Source organism: Arachis duranensis, chromosome 9 (genome assembly GCF_000817695.3).
Source record: "Arachis duranensis cultivar V14167 chromosome 9, aradu.V14167.gnm2.J7QH, whole genome shotgun sequence".
Classification (NCBI taxonomy): Eukaryota; Viridiplantae; Streptophyta; class Magnoliopsida; order Fabales; family Fabaceae; genus Arachis; species Arachis duranensis.
In genome coordinates this window covers 106,422,382-106,442,554 of record NC_029780.3, presented here as the reverse complement: position 1 = coordinate 106,442,554, position 20,173 = coordinate 106,422,382, and the positions used below count along the sequence as shown (strand labels likewise).

Here is a 20,173-nt window from a genome sequence, read left to right as displayed (position 1 = left end):
TCTAATAAATTATGTGAAATTAATTTATCTATTTTATAGTTTAATTAAAAAATAATTTTGTATTATAAAATTTAAAAATTACTAAAATAGTATGAAATAATTTGTTTATATTATTTATTATTTTATAGTTGGATTTTATTTAATAAAATTATTATTGTTAGAAACAAGGACCTAAACTAGAGAAAAGATTTTTGTATTATTGAGTGTGTTATGAAAGTACAATATACAAGGGGTATTTATAGCTGCTAACAGAATCAAAGTCATAAAAGTATAGAATCCTACAATTAATATACAGATACGCTATATAAATACACATGATACTAATTGATCTAATTTGATTCTAATTATTCTCGTAACATTCCCCCTCAACAAGAGCACGGTATTCAGGTTCTGTGCTTGATCAAGTAGTAAATGTTTGCTTCTTAGCTTGCCAAAAAATGAGGGAGTCTCCAAGAAACAAACAATAACCAGTAGTGGAACGATAATCAGTGGGATCACCAGCCCAATCAACATCTGAATACGCCTGAAGGGATAAAGATAAATAGGCAGAAAAATGAAGTCCATGGAATATGGTGCCTTTGATGTAGCGAAGAATGCGAAGAACTGCTACATAGTGAGTAGTACGAGGAGCCGATAAAAACTGGCTAAGAACATGAACCGGGTAGGCAATGTCCGGTCGGGTGATAGTTAAGTAGATGAGTTTTCCAACTAGCTGTCGATAAAGAGTAGGATTATCCAAAACAATGCCATCCATAGGAATAAATCGAATATTGGGCTCAAGAGGAGTAGATTCGATGCGACTATCTGTAAGTTTGGCTCGAGCAAGAAGATCTGAAGCATATTTGGCTTGAGAGATATAGATGCCATCAACGGTGGATATGACTTCTAGACCAAGAAAGTAGCTGAGAGAACCAAGATCTTTCATCTCAAAAGTACGATGAAGGGACGCCTTGAGATCAAAGATACCATCAGCATTAACTCCAGTAATGATCACGTCATCGACATACAAAAGTAGAAGAACAATTTCACGTTCACTTTTACGAATGAAGAGAGCATTCTCATGTGGGCTGCAAGTAAAACCAAGATTGCATATGGTAGTGCTAAACTTGTCAAATCATTCACGAGGAGCTTGCTTAAGTCCATAAAGTGCCTTGCGAAGGAGACAGACTTTACTAGAAGGACAAGGATACCCCGAGGTCGTTTCATGTAGACTTTCTTTTTCAAATTCCCATTAAGGAATGCATTCTTCACATCCATCTAATTGAGAGATCATTTTTTAACCGCAGCAATGGCAAGGAGAGGTCGAACAGACGTAAGACGAGCGACAGGAGCAAAAGTCTCTTCATATTCAATACCATATTCTTATGTACAACCTTGGGCATCCAATCGTGCCTTATAACGATCAATGGAACTGTAACATTCCTCATTTTTTGAAAATCTAAATATGAATAAATTGTGATTTTATCTTATTAAATTTAAACTTTATAATTTTTGAAATTATTTTATTAAAAATAATTAAATAGATTCGGAGATAGTTTTATTTTGAATCAATTAATATTCTTAAGTAATCTTATTATAATGGAATATTTTTTTATAATTTTAGTAATTGTAAAATAAGAAAGAATTGTACAATTTAAGTAACTTTTATTCTGAAAAAGCTATGATTTATTTTATTAATTGAATATCTTATTTTATAAATTAATCAATTAAGAGTAATTAAATTAGTTTTATTAATATTTGGAGTTTAAGTTAATTAATATTCTTATGTTATTTTTATAATTGGTTATTTCATATAATTTGAAAATAAAATTTAGTAATGGAAGTATTATATAATTTAATTTAAGTAATTTTTATTATGAATGAATTATGGTTTATTTTATTAGTTTGAACTTTTAGGGATTAATTTATTAGGAATGATTAAATTGATTTTTATAAATAATGAGTTTAAGTTAATTAATGTTTAAGTACAATTTTTATTATAATTAGTTATTTTATATAAATTAAAATTAAAGTCTCGATGATAGAAAAATAATGAAAGGTCATGATTTAATTTAGATAATTAATATTTTGAGTTTAAACTTAATTTTATAAAAATATGATTAGTATGCTTAGTTTATGATTAAAATTAAAGATAATTATTTGAGTTCATTGATATATTGATAAACAAAATTTTACGTGTTTTGAAAATAATCTTTATAGTATTATATTTAATTTTTGAATTATTATTTTATCTCAAATATTTTATAAAATTATTATATTACTTGTGTATATTTTATCCTAATCCTAAGAATTTCTAATAAAAATCCTAATATTCTAAATTTCTTAATTTATATCCTAAATTAGTCACACACACATAGGGGTGGCAACACTACCCGAATCCACAGGTACCCACTCCGTCCCTATCTGTTTGGAGTGGGTAATTACTCGCTCCCACGCCGGGGTGCCGGGGTAAACCATGTAAATGATGGTTATATAATTTTTAAAATTTAATTTTATTTGTCGGATTTAATAATTATAGGGGCGGATAGGATTGTTGAAGGATTTGGGTTAAATTCTGGAGAAATGAGTGAAACAAGGGGCGCGGAAAGCAAGCGCGGGAGTGGTGCTCTTTTGGATAAAAATCGACGACTATTTCGTTGATTTTAGTTAAAATAAAAATCAACACTTTAACTGTCTATTTTATATAATAAATCTACACCGTCCATTTAATCTATAGAAGAAATTTCTATTGTCTAAATTTATCGACGACAAAATTTGTCGATATTTTAATTATTAAAATCGACAACCAGTCTGTCAATTTTAAAAGAAAAAAAATTATAACTGCTGTTTTGTCGGTAATGTGACGATAATAATAAAGGGTTAGAAGGTTGTCAAAATAATAAACGACATCGTCGTCAATTTTAATATTTTATTTTAAATAATTTTTTTTTATTTTATCGATAGTAAATCGTCGAAAAATATTGACAAAAAATTTAACCATCAATTTTTGACGTTGATAATTATACTATTTGTTGTAGTGATGTAAACAAAACACATTATTGACGGGAATATTTGAAAACGTGTTTTTGGGCTATCAAGTATCAACCACTTCTAAAAAAAAATACAAAGTTGTGATTCCAATATCTCAAAAGTGACACGTTATCAAAGGACCACAGAAATGCATTGAAACCAATAAATACTTCAGCAAGGTTAGATTGACAAAAAAAAATGGTTTTACTTAATATTTATTAATTTTATATAAAATTAATTAATATTAAATAAAATAAATTTAAACTAATTTTAGTTAATATTTTTTATTATTAAATATGTTTATTAATAATTTTGACCAAAAAAATATTAACCTGTTAGATGTTAATCAAATTAAATTTTTTAAAAAAAGAAAATTTTATTCTTTTTTTTTTAAGAGATGTTAAGATAATATTCCTCTTTTCTATTTGTAAAATATACATTGTCTTTTCTTATAATTTTTAAAAAATCTATTCTTTAATCTATTTTAATTTTTTTGTGTTAACTAATGTTAACGTTATCTATTTTTCAAGAAAAAAAAATATTTTTTATAAAAATATCCTTTAACAAAAATTTTAATTTTTTTATTAAATTTTGCTTACCAAAATATTTTTTAATAAACTTTTTATTGATTAAATTATATTTTTATCAAAATATTTTAAAAAATTTAATAATTAAATTATTTTTTCTAAGATATATTTTAATAATTTTTTAATTATTAAATTGTAATATTACCAAAATTTTTGTTAACAATTATTTTTATATTTTACTATAAATTTGTTTAAAAAATATTTTGATAAAAATACAATTTAATTAATAAAAAAATAATTTACTAAAGGATATTTTGATAAAAAATATTTAGTGACAAAAAAAATTTTTTTATTAAAAAATACTTTTGTAAAAAATAATTTATCTTTTTAAATGGATATAAATTAACATTAGTTAACATGAAAAATTTAAAATGAATTAATGAGAAGGTTCTTTAAAAATTATAAAAGATAATAATATATATTTTACAAAAAAAAAGAAAAAAACGTAGTTTTATCACCTCTAAAAAAAAGTGAAATTTTCTCTTTAAAAATAAGTTTTTTGCAAAAAAAGACTAGTTTTGGCATGAAGAAAGCAACTAAGGAAGGGAGGAGCTCTAATGAGAAATGTCGACAGTGAGATGAAAGCTAGTGAGAGAGGTGTCCAAATGAAATGGAAGGGGGATTAGAATTTGGATTTCACTAGGGAGACAATGGACTATTTGTATAATGTGTACAATGGCTATTGAGTTAGGAAATGAACATCTCCTATACTATTTAGGATAACCATCCGAGTACAAGGGATAATAAACATCTTTTCGAAAAATTAATTTAATTTTTAGATTCACCAAAGATCGAACTCTTGACCTTCCAAATCTAGCGCTTTAATACCATGTCATGATACCGCTCATCCCAAAAGCTTCAGCTAATGGAAAAATATAACACTAATGATTATATCTCTAATACTTCATAAACCTCCATTGTACACATTGTATAAATATTTCATTGGCTCCTCATACTTTCCCTTAGAATTTTCAGTTAGGTTACACTTTATATATATATATAAGAGTTCTTTGGTGACTAAGACAATGGTGTTTAGAGATGGCAAAAAATTAATCCATAAATTAAAAATTAACATTTGAAATGGTTGAATATAATGAGAAACATTTTAGGAATATGCTTTTGTGAATTACGTTAAAAATGAAAAAAGCTAAGTTATAGAAAAAAAATATATAAATGCATGAAAGGAAAAAAAAGAAATAAAAAAATGTGAAGTTAATAAAAATGAGATTTTTTATTTAAATAAATTAAATAAATATTTTATTTATTGAAATAAATAATTATAAAAATTATTACAAAAATATGTCTTTTAATCTTATCTCGTTTATTTACACTGTAAATGATATAATTATGAATATATTTCGTTTACACTATAAATTTAGATATATGGAATTTGAAAAATACACCTATCTCGTTTACAGTATAAATAAAATACATTCATAATTATTTCGTTTATAATGTAAATTATTTGTAAATATAAAAATATTATTTTTAAAAATAATAAAAAATATTAATAATTTGAATTAGACTAAACTCTTAAAATGAAACGTTTGAAATAATAGAGAAAATATGCAGTTTCAAATAATAGGAAAGATGAACAATTTCAAAATAATAAAGAAGATAAATGATTTTAACTAACTAACTAATTAATGGGCGACTGTATCTATCACGTAATTTTAAACTGTCCATTTAAAATAAACACATTATTTTCTTAGAAACCAACCCACCTATTTTCTTTGTTATTTTGAAATAGTCCATCTTCCCTATTATTTAAAACCGCCTATTTCCCCTATTATTTGAAACGTTCCATTTTAAGAGTTTGGTCTAATTTAAATTATTAATATTTTTATTATTTTCAAAAATTATATTTTTATATTCACAAATACACATACGACATATCTTGTTTACATGGTAAACGGATCATTTTGAATGTATCTTGTTTACACGGTAAACGAAATACGTGTACTTTTTCAAATTTCATATATATCGTTTACCATATAAAGGAAATATATTCATAATTATATTGTTTACAGTATAAATAAATGAGATAAGATTGAAAAATATATTTTTGTAGTAATTTTTATAATTATTTATTTCAATAAATAAAATATTTATTTAATTTATTTAAATAAATCCCATTTTTATTAACTTTCCAGCTTTTTTTTTTATCTTTTTTTTCCTTCCATGTATTTATTATTTTTTATAACTTAGTTTTTTTTTTCATTTTTAATGTAACTTAGAATATTTTTCACTATATTCAATCATTCCCATTTCAACTTTTAATTTATGGATCAATCTTTAGCTACTTTTGAATACCATTATCTTAGTCACCAAAATTTTTCACTATATATATTCTTATTTAGAGTAATGTTATACATCTAAAATTTTTTATAAATTAAATCCAATCAAATTAAACATAAGACTTAAAATAATATTAAATATAATTAACTTTTATTACATTAAATCAATTTGGTTAGATTTATTAACAAAAATATTTAGATGTTTAATATTATTCTTTTATTTTTTAGATATATAAATCAGCAGATTGGTTTCACGGATATTTACCTAAAATTTACAATCCAACTTTATTAATTTGTAGATTAGATTATATCCGTAATTTTTAATTAAATTTGGATAAACATTATAAATTTATAGATCAAATCCAATCCATAAACACTATTTCTCCTAATAGTGTACTACATCTTGTCACGGGCGTTAATTAAACGTGTTTCTCAGGAAATATTTTATTATTTTGTATGTGGAATGATTGATTACCAATAAACGGGTCAAGTTCATTCCTCCTAAAAGGCTAAAACGAGGCAAGTGGGGTTTAATTTGGTCTTCACTATGCAATGCATGGTCCGCTTAATTATTGCTGAAAGCACTTTAAAGTCTCTTTTTAACATTTCGATTAAAAATTTGAATATATAGAAAATATAAATGTTTTAAGCTTTTCATGTATATAAAAAGAATACATATGTTACAAAAACAAAAAATTTTACTTTTGTTTTCTTAGATTTTCTTAGAATACTTTTAGTTAAACTAAATAATAACTAAAAATGCTCTCAGAAAAATTAAAGATTGTGTTCGAAGTGGAAAAAAAAAATCAAATTCTTAAAATATATAGGTAATATTAACAAGTATTTTAGAACATTTATTAAATAAAATCCTTTTTTTTCTAAGTTTAAGATTTTGTGTCTTCTCAATTCTTTTCTCAATTTTGCTTTAATATATATGGGTAATACATTTTATTAAAAAAAAATATAATCATAATTGTGAATATTGTATTTTGTCAAATCAAACTATACTATTTTTTTAAAAAAGACGATAAAAATGAATCAATTCATAATTAATTTGTGTTTATTATACTATATGACAAAAAATATATAAAAACAAAAAAATTCAGTTTTTTTAATACAAAACAAAAAATATAAAAACAAAAAAAATCAGTTTTATGAATACAAAAAACAAAAAAAAAAGAAGTAGAAAAAAAAAGATGCAGACGAAGAAGTTTGGCTAATATAGCCTAATATCCCTCAAGACTAAGAACAAATGTTCAAAATTTTTTATTAGATTTCAACAAACGTACAAATTAAACCTACCAATAGCATCTAATCAGAATAAGACGAGAAAAATAATATGTAATGACAAATGAAGAAGAGTCTTAATTGATGAAATATTGCCTATATAATGAAGCCACAAAGCATCAACGTCCCTCCTTAACCTGTCAAAAGATTTTAAATAAATGAAAAAATGAGTCGGAAGCGCTTAGGAAATTATTTTAATTTTTAATTTATTTATAGACAATATATATATTAATTATAATCACAAATTATATTTTTTTAAATTAAATAATTTATATAATGATGATCTTATTTATTGTTTTAAATGCTAAATTGAATAAGTCATTATTACTTTTGATTTAAAATTAAATAAAAGTAAAATCGAATATTATCTTTTATTTTTTAGATAATTATCTTTTGGATTTTAGATATATTATCTTTTAAACTTTAGATACTATTTTTATTTAGCTTTTAGGATTTAATGGGTGTCATGCTCAAATATAAATAGTATCTTTAGAGTTTCAGTCTCTAATATACCAAAGCCACTTTTATCGCTCTTTCTCTATCAGAAGAGTCAAAAACTCACAATTCAGTCCCGTAAGAATACAGAAGGCTTTAGTTGAGGAAAATTGAAAAACCACAAGATTGAGACAATTTTTCTGTCTAATTTTTAATTTCTATTAATAAAAATACGTTTTTGTATTATGATATTCTTTTGTGATTCAAAATAAATTATTTAAATTATTAAAATTAATTTATTCCAACAAATAGTATAAGAGTCATTCATAATTGAATCATTGAGAATATTAAATTTTAATCTCATTGAATCAAAATATATTTGTGTCGTTGCTCTCCTTTTGGATTGATATAATTTTATGGATCCGATGAATTTATTATTTATTTTAATGAGCATACATCGCATAAACTATATAAAGGGGCCTGCTACACATACAAGTAAAAAGACCGTACAAGTTTTACAAGTTATCAGCCCAAACTTTATTAACACGCGCACTAACTCATTTTGAATGGAGCGTAACTACACGCGCCCTACTCAAACGGTTCATCTTCCTCTTCCTCTTCCTCTTCCTCTTCCTCTTCTTCTTCTTCTTCTTCTTCGTCTTCTTCTTCTTCCTCTTCCTCTTCCTCTTCCTCTTCTTCTTCTTCTTCTTCTTTTTCGTTTTTTTCGATTTTTATGGTTTCTGAAATTCTTCTTCTTCTTGCTGCACGTTCTTCTTCCTCTTACTCTTCTTCTTCTCCTTTTCTTTCGTTTCTGCACGTTCTTCTTCCTCGTTTTCTTTTTTCTTCTTCTTCATTTACGTCTTTTCTCTCTGTTTTCTCGTTTTTTTTTCAATTTTTCATGGTAAAATCGTTTTTGAAGAAGAAGAAGCAGCAGAAGATGAGGAGGAGAAAGAGAAAGAGTTCTGAATTATGCATAAGATGTACTTCAACGAATTTTGGGTGTATTTTCTTAAATTCTTTGGGTGTATTTTCTGTAACCCTTTGGGTGTATTCTATAATCGTTTGGGTGAATTCTATTACAGAAATACACCCAAACGATTACATAAAATATACCCAAGAGATTACAGAAATACACCCAAACGATTACATAAAATACACCCAAGAGATTACAGAAATACACCCAAACGGTTACAGAAATTCACCCAAACGATTATAGAAATACACCCAAAAGATTACAGAAAATACACCCAAAGGATTTAAGAAAATACACCCAAAATCATGCATAATTCAGAACTCTTTCTCTTTCTCCTCCTCATCTTCTGCTACTTCTTCTTCTTCAAAAACGATTTCAGAGCTTGATGTTAAAAAACAATAGAAATCGAGAATAACGAAAAAAGAAAACAGAGAGAAAAACACGTAAATGAAGAAGAATAACAGAAAGAGTAAGAAGAACGTGTAGCAAGAAGAAGAAGAAGAAGGAGAAAGAGAAGGCAAGAAACGTACCTTGAATAATATTTCTTCGTTTTTTCTAGTGATTTTGATGAAGGAGAAAGAGAAAACGAAAAGAGGAGAAGAAATTTCAATAAAAAAAAGAGGGAGGAAGAGAAAAAAAAGAGACACAAAGAAAGAAGAAGAAGAAGAAGAAGAGGAAGAGGAAGAGGAAGAGGAAGAAGAAGAGGAAGCACGGAGAAAGAAAAAGAAGAAAAAAAGGCACAAAAAAACATGAAACGGCATGAATAAAGCGCGTGTAAGTGACGTAGGAGTTGCAACACGTTTTGGTGAATTAGGCATTAATAAACTTGTAATAGTTACAAGCCCTAATCGCTTGTATACTGAGTTTTTCCCTGTATAAATTGCAGTGCTTTCTTTGTATATAGATTTATTTGTTCATAAAATAATGTGTTTTGTATATGTGAGTGCACTGTACCTGACACATGATCAAGTAAGATATATATCATATATGTGTGGATAATGATCGTGTACACATAAATATCTTTTTTATTATTTGTTCATGGATTCGATTTTTATAAAGAAGAAAACAATTTATAATAAGTTGCTAAATATATAGAATTTGGTTTTGAATTGAAAACTAATCTCTTTGAATTCAATGAGGATTTAAGTTTTATACATATATAATTTCTGTACGTCTATATATATGTATAAAGTTAAAGAATATTAAGGATTAAATTTTCTTTTATTATCATTGTTTTTGTTGTTATACATATTTATTTTATTAAAAATTTAATTCTTTTTATGATATATTGTGAATTTAATTTTGTTTCACAATAATATTAGCAACTTTTATATTTAAATATGTGTATAATTAAGGAGATCACACAATATTATATGATTATTTTATATTGTGTTTTATAATTTTATGTTATATAAGAATTTTAATTTTGTTACATAAAATATTTTTTATTGTTACATAGAGAAATTAGTAATAATTTGGATATTATACTTACTTATTTTATAAAGATTTGATTTTGAAATAAATTGATTGAATATTATGCTGCTAAAGTAGCATTTTCTGTGAAAATTGATTTATTTAAAACATTCGGAATATAGTAATATATAATTCATGTGAATATTGGTCAACTCAAAGAAAGGTCTATATTTGACCGAATTACATACACATATTGATAGTAAATACATGTTTGGGTAACTAATTAAAAATAAAGTAATGCTTATTATTTATGCGGACAATAATCGGCTCAAAGGAAGTTTATTGTTTGGCCAAATAATAAACATTGAACATTTTTGTTTATTTTTTATTAATTATGCGGTGAATAATCGGCCCAAAGGAAGGTTATTGTTTGGCCAATTAATAAAAAATATATGCAGTAATAAATAGGTTGCGAAGTTTAAGTCTCCATGTGTGCATTCAGTCGGTCCAAATAAATGCTTAATGTGTGACATAAATTTTGACAATATTTAATTACTGCAATGAGAGTATCACGTACAGTTGATTTTTTTATCCAAAGATTGAAAATTAATGTTGTTCTAGATATCTCAATATAGATTTTTTCCATTATTTAACTAATTTTTACTGAATGTTCTTTTTGTTCTAATCCAGAAACTATGGCTTCAGCTACCAATGTTTCTGTACAAATTAGTTGTATTCCTATACTGAATGGTTCAAACTTTAAAGTTTAGAAGGATACCATGGAGATTGTTTTCGGTTGTATGGACCTGGATATAGTTCTTCAAGAGGAGAAATCCACTTCCACTCCAGAAAATCTCAATGAGGTTAAAATAGAGAAGTGAGAGAGATCCAATCGAATGAGCACTATGATAATGAAACGCTCAATTCCTGAGGCGTGAGTGTTTCAGGGCTCAATTACTGAGGATAAAGTTGCCAAACAGTTCCTGAAAGATGTTAAAAAATTCTTTACTAAGAATAAAAAGGCGGAGGCAAGTAGCCTTTTGAGCAAACATGTCTCCATGAGGTATAAAGGTAAAAGGAATATAAGGGAATACATTATGGAAATGTCTCATCTTGCTTCAAAATTAATTACACTAAAGTTAGAGTTGTCTGGAGATTTACTCGTGCATTTTATTTTGATTTCCTTTCCTACACACTTTGGGAAATTCAAAGTGAGTTATAACACTCTGAAGGACACTTGGTCCTTAAATGAGCTTGTATCTCACTGTGTACAAGAAGATGATAGGCTATAGCAAGATAAGACTAAAAGTGCTCACATGGCTTCATCTTCTCAGTATAAAAAAAGCGTGATACTACTGTGGATGTGCATTTTCAGCAGAAAAGGGCTAAGAGGATCAAGTTTTAACCTGTTTCTTTTGTAAGAAGGTGGAACACATGAATAAGAATTGTATCAAATATGCCACTTGACATGTAAGGAAGGGTATAATGCTTACTTTTGTTTGTTCTGATGCTAGTTTAAGTTATGCACCTGTTAATACTTGGTGGGTAGATATTGTTACTACTACTCATGTAAGTGTTACTATCCAGGGTTGCCTGTGAGGCCGACCGCCAAGTGATGTTGAAAGATACATCTATGTGGCAGACGGCAATATAGTTGCAGTCAAAACTATAGGAACCTTTAGATTATGTTCCACGAGTGGATTTAACTTGGATTTATTAAAGACATTTTATGTACCGTCATTTAGACGGAATTTGATTTCTGTTTTTTGTTTGGACAAATTAAGTTATTTTTTTCGTTTGGAGACAATAAAGCTAGTCTCTTTTATAATTCGAATAATATTTGCTTTGTTCATTTGGTGGATAATCTATATAGGTTTGACTTAAATTCCTATAATAATGAAATACTGCAAACAGGCAAAAAATAAAAACTAAATGAGAATTCGGCATCATTATGACACAAACGCCTAGGTCACATCTCTAAACAGAGAATTCAGATGTCCGTGTCAGATGAAATTCTTGGACCCCTAAATTTGGCAGACTTTGAAGTCTGCATTAAGTGCATAAAGGAGAAAATGACAAACAAAAGGAAATTGGGTGCCGAGAGAGCTAAAGATGTCTTAGAAATAATACATAACGATATATGTGGCCAATTCCTTATTGTCTCTTGAAATGGACAACGGTACTTTATCACGTTCATAGATGATTACTCTCGTTATGGGTATCTATATTTAATTCATGAAAAGTCCCAAGCCTTGGATGTTTTCAAGTCTTTCAAAACTGAAGTTGAACTTCAACTTGGAAAAAAAATTAAAGCTGTCAAATCTGATCGTAGTGGTGAATACTACGGAAGATATGATGGTTCAGGTGAGCAACGTCCCGGGGCCTTTTGCTCTCTTCCTAGAGGAGTGTGGTATTATTGTGCAATACACCATGCCAGGCAAACCTAGCATGAATGCTATTGCAGAGCGAAAAAACCGAACTCTTAAGGACATGGTGAGAAGTATGATTAGTCATTCTTCCTTATCTGAATCACTTTGGGGAGAAGCCTTAAAGACCACAGTGTAAATTCTTAATAGGGTGCCAAACAAAGCAGTTAACAAAACTCCTTATGAAATTTGGACTAAGAAAAAGCCCAGTATAAAGCATTTACATATTTGGGAATGTCCAACTGAGGTGTGACCTTATAGGCCACAAGAAAGAAAATTAGACTCAAGAACAATTAGTTGCTACTTTGTTGGTTACGCTGAGCGTTCACGGGAGTACAAGTTTTACAATCCTGCATCAAGGTCAATTTTTGAAACAGGAAATGCGAGATTTCTTGAGGATGTTGAGTTTGGGAGGGAAGAAAGGAAATATTAGGAATGTTGCTTTTGATGAGGATTTTGTAAATGACAATGATCAGGTTCTTATACCTATTGTTGTTCAAGATACAGTTATAGTACAAGAGCACAATGAGAATCCTACTATAAATCTAGTTATAGTACAAGAGAATAATGAGAATATTGTTGTTGCTCAAGATACTATTACAGTACATGAAAATAATGAGAATTCTCCTCAATTCCAACCCATACAACAAGCTCAACAACCTCAAGAAGTGTCATTAAGGAGATCCAACAGAGAAAGGAAAAAATTCATCTATGGTCTCAAACAAGCTTCTCGTCAATGGTATCACAAGTTTAATCAAGTCATTACCTCATATAGTTTTGAGGTAAATATTATAAATAAATGTGTATACTGCAAGTTCAGTAGGAGTAAATACATATTTTTGGTCTTATATGTTGATGACATTCTACTTTCCAGTAATGATATAGGCTTGTCACATGAAACAAAGAAATTTCTATCGTACAAATTCGAAATGAAAGTGCTTGGTAATGCCTCTTTTGTATTAGGAATCGAGATACTAAAAGATTGCTCTCAAGGTATTCTTAGATTATCACAAAAGAACTATATCAAAAAAGATTTTAAGTAGATATGTCATGGAAAGTTGTAGACTAATGGACACACTCGTAACTAAAGGTGACAATTTTAGTCTCAAGCAATGCCCCAGAATAATCTTGACAAGACAGCAATGCATCATAAACCTTATGCATCAGCACTAGAGAATTTAATGTATGCTCAAGTTTGCACACATACCGATATATCATTTACAGTGGGAGTGTTGGGTAGATACTTGAGCAATTCGGGCATAGATCATTGGATAGCTATTTAACGTGTAATGCATTATCCAAAGAGAACAAAGGATTACATGCTTACTTATCAGAGATCAGAAAAATTTGGAGATCATTGGATACTCTGATTTTGATTTTATGGCATATGGTTGCGAAACTTTGTCACTGAGTTTCATATAGTAGATGACATTGAAAGGTCATTAAAGATATTTTGTGACAATAAGTCAGCAGTACTATACTCCAACAACAATAAGAGCTTGACAAAATCGAAGCATACAGACATCAAATTCTTAGTTGTCAAGGAGAAAGTTTAAGAAAAACAGATTTTCATAGGACATATAGGAACAGAGTATATGCTAGTAGACCCATTACCAAGGGATTGATCCCTAGTCTTTCATGAGCATACTGCTTGGATGGGTGTCAATATTTGTGATATCTTGGTTTAGTGGGAGTTTATTTTATGCTATATGTCTTGTGACAGATATTGAATTATTTTTCTGCAGAATTAAGTTGATGGTTTATTTCATGTTATGTGAAATGTTCATTTGTTTTGTGTTTGATCTCAATAAAGTTTTAAAGTTGGACTAGCTGGAAATAGATATGCATGAGATCACTTGGCATGTAATTTCCATAATACTCATTCAAATTTGATCTATGTCATTAAGTATGTTAGGATAGTGATTGTCGTGGTTTAGTCACGACATTAATGTGATAAAAGCTGCGGTGATTCCATATCTAATATATGAGACGAACCAGATTGTTAAAGTAATGAGAGAAATAGCATTCAGATGTGCGCATAATGTTTATAAGATGTGATTATGTCAAGAAAGAATATATGTATAGCTCAAGTGGGAGATTATTAGGAAATTATTTTGATTTCCTAATTTGTTTGTGGGCAATATATATATTAATTATAATCACAAATTATGCTATTTCAAATTAAATGACTTATATAATGGTGATCTTATTTATTGTTTTAAATGCTAAATTGAATAAGTCATTATTACTTTTGATTTGGAATTAAATGAGAATAAAACCGAATATTATCTTTTTTTTAGATAATTATCTTTTGGATTTTAGATATATTATCTTTTCGACTTTAGTTACTATTTTTATTTGAGTTTTAGGGTTTAATGGAAGCCATGCTCAAATATAAATAGTGCCTTCAGGGTTTCGGTCCCCAATATACCAAAGCCGCATTTGTCGCTCTTTTTCCATCAGAAGAGTCACAATTCAGCCGCCTAGGGATATAGAAGGTTTTGGTTGAGGAAGATCGAAAGAACCACAAGACTGAGACAATCCTTCTATCTAATTTCTAATTTCTATTAGTAAAGGTACGCTTTCGCATTATGATATATTTTTAGTGATTTAATATGGATGATCTAGGTTATTGAAATTAATTTATTTCAACAGGAAGGAATGGGAGTACAATAATATCAAATGTCTTTTATATTCTATAAACTTTAAAGAAAGCATCACAATAAGGGAGGACAAAAAAAATATTAGAGTACACATAAGACAGAAGGGTGTTTTCTTTGTTTTTTTTTGACAAAAAAATACAAAAAAAAATTTTGAAGAAAAAATATATTGATAGTTAATGTAGAAGGCAAAAATGAAAAAGAAAAAAGATGATCTAGAAGTGAAAGCAAAATAGACATATTCAATATTAGTTATATTTTATTCATTAAACATTGTATGTAATTTTTTTACTTCCAATGTAGTATTCACGTATTTAAAAATTACAATTCAAAATTTTTTTATTCATTAGACACTACAAAAATTTTGGAGTAATGAAAAAAGAAATTTCTATGAAGGTAATTATGAAAACAGAACATTTTTATTTTTTATTTTTGTAAAATCTATATAAAAAATTTAAAGAGAATTTTAAGATATAAACTAAGAAGGAATAAAAGAGATGCATCCATAAGTAGGATATTTTTTTTGTCAAATGGTGATTTTATTTTATTTTATTTTAATTTTTCTATGTTGTAATACTCGTATAATAGAATAAGTTTAATTTTGTATGAAACTTCATAAACGTTTTTGTTTCGACTCAGCCCAATAGCGGCCAGAGGTCCAATTTCACGGACTACTGACTTGACGTGTTTTCAACCCATATGCGAAAGTAAATTGTTCGTCACTCTTTCTCCAAAACAAAGATATGGACAGTTGGCAAAAGTTTCTAGAAAGATGGGTCCAAGACAAAGGAACCACCTGAGTACGGAGTATAAATAGGGACGGACCTACCCCTTGGTAGAAGTACGTCATTCATTACCCTAATTAGTCGCCTCTTCATACGGATACTGACTTTAGTATCGGAGTGTCCTTGCAGGTGGCCCTACCCGCCGACCTACTGATGATCTGGATGACGTCATCCCATTCCTCCAGGAGCTCGCGTTCAAGTCCAACCTCATTCTCACTCACCCGTTGCTCACGACCCATCTGCCACAAGATCCGCCTAGTCAGCAAGCAACCAAACATTGGCGCCAGGGAGATTCCCACACCCGATCCCCGCGTAACTCACATTCTCGATCTTGCGAAAAACGACCATTTGGGGGAACAGGTAGTGACAGCTCGATAATCATGCAAGAGCTTAGACACCGGGCGCAAAACTTGGAGAGAGAGTTGGCAGCAAAAAACTGTTATCATCCCAAGCACGACAGAGACTCTCATCCGAGTATATCTCGCATCCAATCTCCCAACAAGAGGTCAGAGGATCATAGGAAAAGCCACAGGCAGGATAACGAGCATGAACGATCCCACACTCGGTCCCACTCCCATGCTCACGGTAGGTTGAAAGGTCGGGGAGAGACTAAGAAAGACAAAGGGAAGAAATGTCGAGATCCCATTATAATAGGTGCCCCCTTTCATCCGTCCATCCTTAAAGTCCGGCTGCGGAAGAATTTTGACAAGCCAAGGAACAAAAGGTACGATAGGATGAAAGACCCACAAGAACATTTAACGGCTTTTGAGGCCAGAATGAACTTGGAGGGTGTTGGAGATACTGTTAGATGCTGGCATTTCCAGTGAACTTGGCAGGTCTGATGATATGGTAGTTCAACGCGCTCTCGTAAGAGTCCATTACGGTTTTTGCGGACATCGCGCAGAGATTCCTAGCTCAGTTCCACTAGAATAGTGAAGGTCAAGCACCTGATCAACTTGTTGGGGATGATCCAGCGTGCTGGAGAGCCGACGTGGTAGTTCCTCGATCGGTTCAACGACGAGTGTCTAGAGTTTGATGACCTAATGGACTCGGTGGCGAGTCTATGCTTGATAAATGGCCTGTTAAATGAGGATTTCAGGAAGCACCTCACTACTAAGCCCGTCTGGACCATGCAAGAGATTCAAAATGTAGCTAGGAAGTATATTAACGATGAGGAAGTTAGCCAAGTGGTGGCTGCCAACAAGCGGTAGCCACCCAACCTACCGGCACGTCAAACTGAATACTCGGAAAAACCAAAAAAGATGCCAAAGGAAGGAATGTCTGGCAAACCGTTCAAGTTGTTTCCCGGGTGGGCAAGTTTACTGACTACACCCCTCTAACGGCACCCATTGTAAAAGTTTACCAACAAATCGCAGATAAAGATATATTGTCAAAATCTCGACAGCTCAAAGATAGGAACGGGGAAACAAAAGTTTGTACTGTGACTACCATAAAGGGTTTGACCACAAAATCCAAGACTACTTTGATCTGAAGGATGCTCTAGAGGAGGCCATCTGAGAAGGGAAATTGACAGTGTTCTTGCAGTTTATACGGGAACCGAGAAGGAGAGAGTGGGAATGTTCTGAAGAGGATCGGATCCGAGCTATGAAGGCAAGGCAGGGGCCCCCCAAGAATGCTAACAACGCTCCAACTATAGTCATCAATATCGTGGTAGGGAGAGACGCACCACCCAAGTCAAAATCAGCAGCAAAGAAAGATGCAAAGGTCCTATCCACGACATCAGAAAGCCACGATGCCCAATCTGGAGATTTCCCTGAAATATCTTTCGGCCTAAAGGATCGTTGGTGCTGCGATCTCCCCGAGGACCCATTAATGGTGATCATGGCAAGAATTGGAACGGGTCTCATCAAGCGGATCCTGGTGGACACGGGAGCAGACTCGAACATCATGTTCTGGAATGTGTTTGATGCCCTGGGGCTCAAAGAGAGTGACCTCAAAAGCCATCATAGGCTTGGGAGATAATTACATAAGACTTGACGGGCTGGTCATGCTCCCGATCTGTGTTGGAGCCGGGGAAAATAGGAAGTTAGCAATGGCAGTGTTCGTGGTCCTGAGGGACTCCACAACGTACAATGTGATCTTAGGAAGGAGAACTATCAACGAGCTGTCGGCGATCATCTACACGAAGTACTTCACGATGAAGTTTGTGACGGATTGGGGAGCTGTATGATCTATCCGAGGGGACCTGGAAACGGCGGATGCTTGCGACAATGCCAGCCTATCTCTAAGGAAGAAATCAAAGGAAGCAATTGGGGTGTTCCTAATGGATTTGGATGCGAGAGTTGATGACAAGTCGAGGCCAGAACCTCAGGGAGACCTAGAAAAGTTCTAAGTAGGAGACACAGTGAACAAGTTTACTTTTGTAAATCGATACTTTCCCCACGAGTTAAAGGGACTTCTCATTGAGGCCATTAAGGAAAACAAGAATTTATTTGCTTGGACCCCAACAGACATGTCAGGAGTAGACCCTGACTTCATGTCGCATTGGTTAACTGTGAAACCAAATGCCAAGCCAGTCACATAATGGCGAAGGAAGATGTCGTCAAAAAGGGCTAACGAGATAGCCAAGTAGACGGCTAGCTTGTTAAAAGCCGGCTTCATAAGGGAGTTGGAATACTCAACATGACTCACATGTGGTCCCTGTCAAGAAGGTCAACGGGAAGTGGAAGATGTGTGTCAATTATTAAGATCTCAATAAGGAATATCTAAAAGATTCTTTCTCCCTTTCCAACATTGATGTTCTGGTAGACACAGCAGCAGGATACCAATTTCTAAACTTTATGGATGCGTACTCGGAGTATAACCAAATCCTGATGCATTGCCCAGATGAGGAAAAAATGTCGTTCATCATGCCAACAGGAACCTATTGCTACAGGGTCAAGCCATTTGGGCTGAAGAATGCGGGGGCAACCTATCAAAGTTTAATGTGCAAAGTCTTCAAGGATCATATTGGAAAGTTGGTGGAGGTATATGTTGACGATATACTGGTAAAGATGGCCGAGCCAAGTAGCATAGTTGTTGATTTGGAGGTCGTGTTCGGGTCGCTTAGGAAGCACATTATGAGGCTCAACCCTCTCAAGTGCGCATTTACCATGGAAGTCAAAAATTTTTTGGGCTTTATGATCACACAAAGAAGAGTCGAGGCCAACCCAGACAAATGCGAAGCCATCATCCAGATGTCAAGCCCAAGATGTGTCAAGGATGTCCAAAGACTGGTAAGGAGGCTTATAGCTTTGTCTCATTTCTTTGGTGCTTCAGCAGCAAAGACCCTTCCCTTCTTTAACTTAATGAAGAAAGGGATAGCTTTTGAATGGATTCCGGCCCGTAAAGAAGCCTTCGGTCACTTTAAGAGGATCTTGTCGGAACCACCAATGCTCAAAAAATCGAAAGAAGGAGAAACCTTATACCACTATCTAGCTGTGACGGAGGAAGCCATAGCGGCCATTTTGGTTTGCGAAGAAGACAAAATCCAACATCCAATGTACTTCATCAGTAAGGTGTTTCAAGGAGCGGAGTTAAGGTACACTAAATTGAAAAAGTTAGCTTATGCTTTGCTAATCTCCTCTCGGAGATTAAGGCAATACTTTCAGGGGCACCCGATCACTTTGAGAACCGACCAAGTCATCAGACAAATCTTACAAAAATCCGACCTGACAGGCCGTATCATGACATGGGCAATAGAACTATCTCAGTACAACATCCAATATGAACCTCGACATGTAATTAAGGCGCAAGCAATTGTAGGTTTTTAGGTGGAGGTGACTGGGGATTTTTCTAGGAACTCGAGCGTACGGTGGAAGCCCTATGTGGACGGAGCATTCAACCAGGCTTTCGGAGGAGCCGAGATCATTTTAGAAAGCTTAGAAGGAGTGACCCATGAGCAATCAATCAAATTTGAGTTCCGATCTTAAACAACCAGGCGGAGTACGAGGCCCTAATAGGCAGCTTAATCTTAGCCAAAGAAGTCGAAAAAACGAAACTCAAAGCCAACAGCGACTCACAGGTAGTGACTCACCAGGCTAGAGATCCTTTGTTACAAAAATATTTGGAAAGAACAAAAAGGTTATGTGAGGGTTTGGAAGAAGTAGTGGTCCAGCATGTACCCAAACGCTAGGGCTAACCTCCTATCGAAATTGGCGAGCACCAAGCTTGGTGCAGGAAACCGATCCCGAATCCAAAGTTTAGTGAAAGAACCACCGGTGACCCTTTGCATAACCCAAGTCCCAAACCCTCCTTCGTGCATTGACCCAATTCAACGTTTCCTCGAAGATAGGGTACTC

General features: G+C 31.6%; 1 protein-coding gene across 1 annotated transcript; it reads right to left on the bottom strand.

Annotated features, from left to right (window-relative positions):
- Positions 1-400: 400 nt before the first annotated feature.
- On the bottom strand, positions 401-1,427 carry LOC110275762 (uncharacterized mitochondrial protein AtMg00810-like). Its single transcript, XM_021132006.1, has 2 exons — positions 1,282-1,427; positions 401-1,067 (listed from the first exon to the last, which is right to left on the bottom strand). Exons 1-2 carry the CDS (start codon positions 1,425-1,427, stop codon positions 401-403), a joined length of 813 nt encoding a protein of 270 aa, XP_020987665.1.
- Between the last annotated feature and the right edge of the window lie 18,746 nt (positions 1,428-20,173).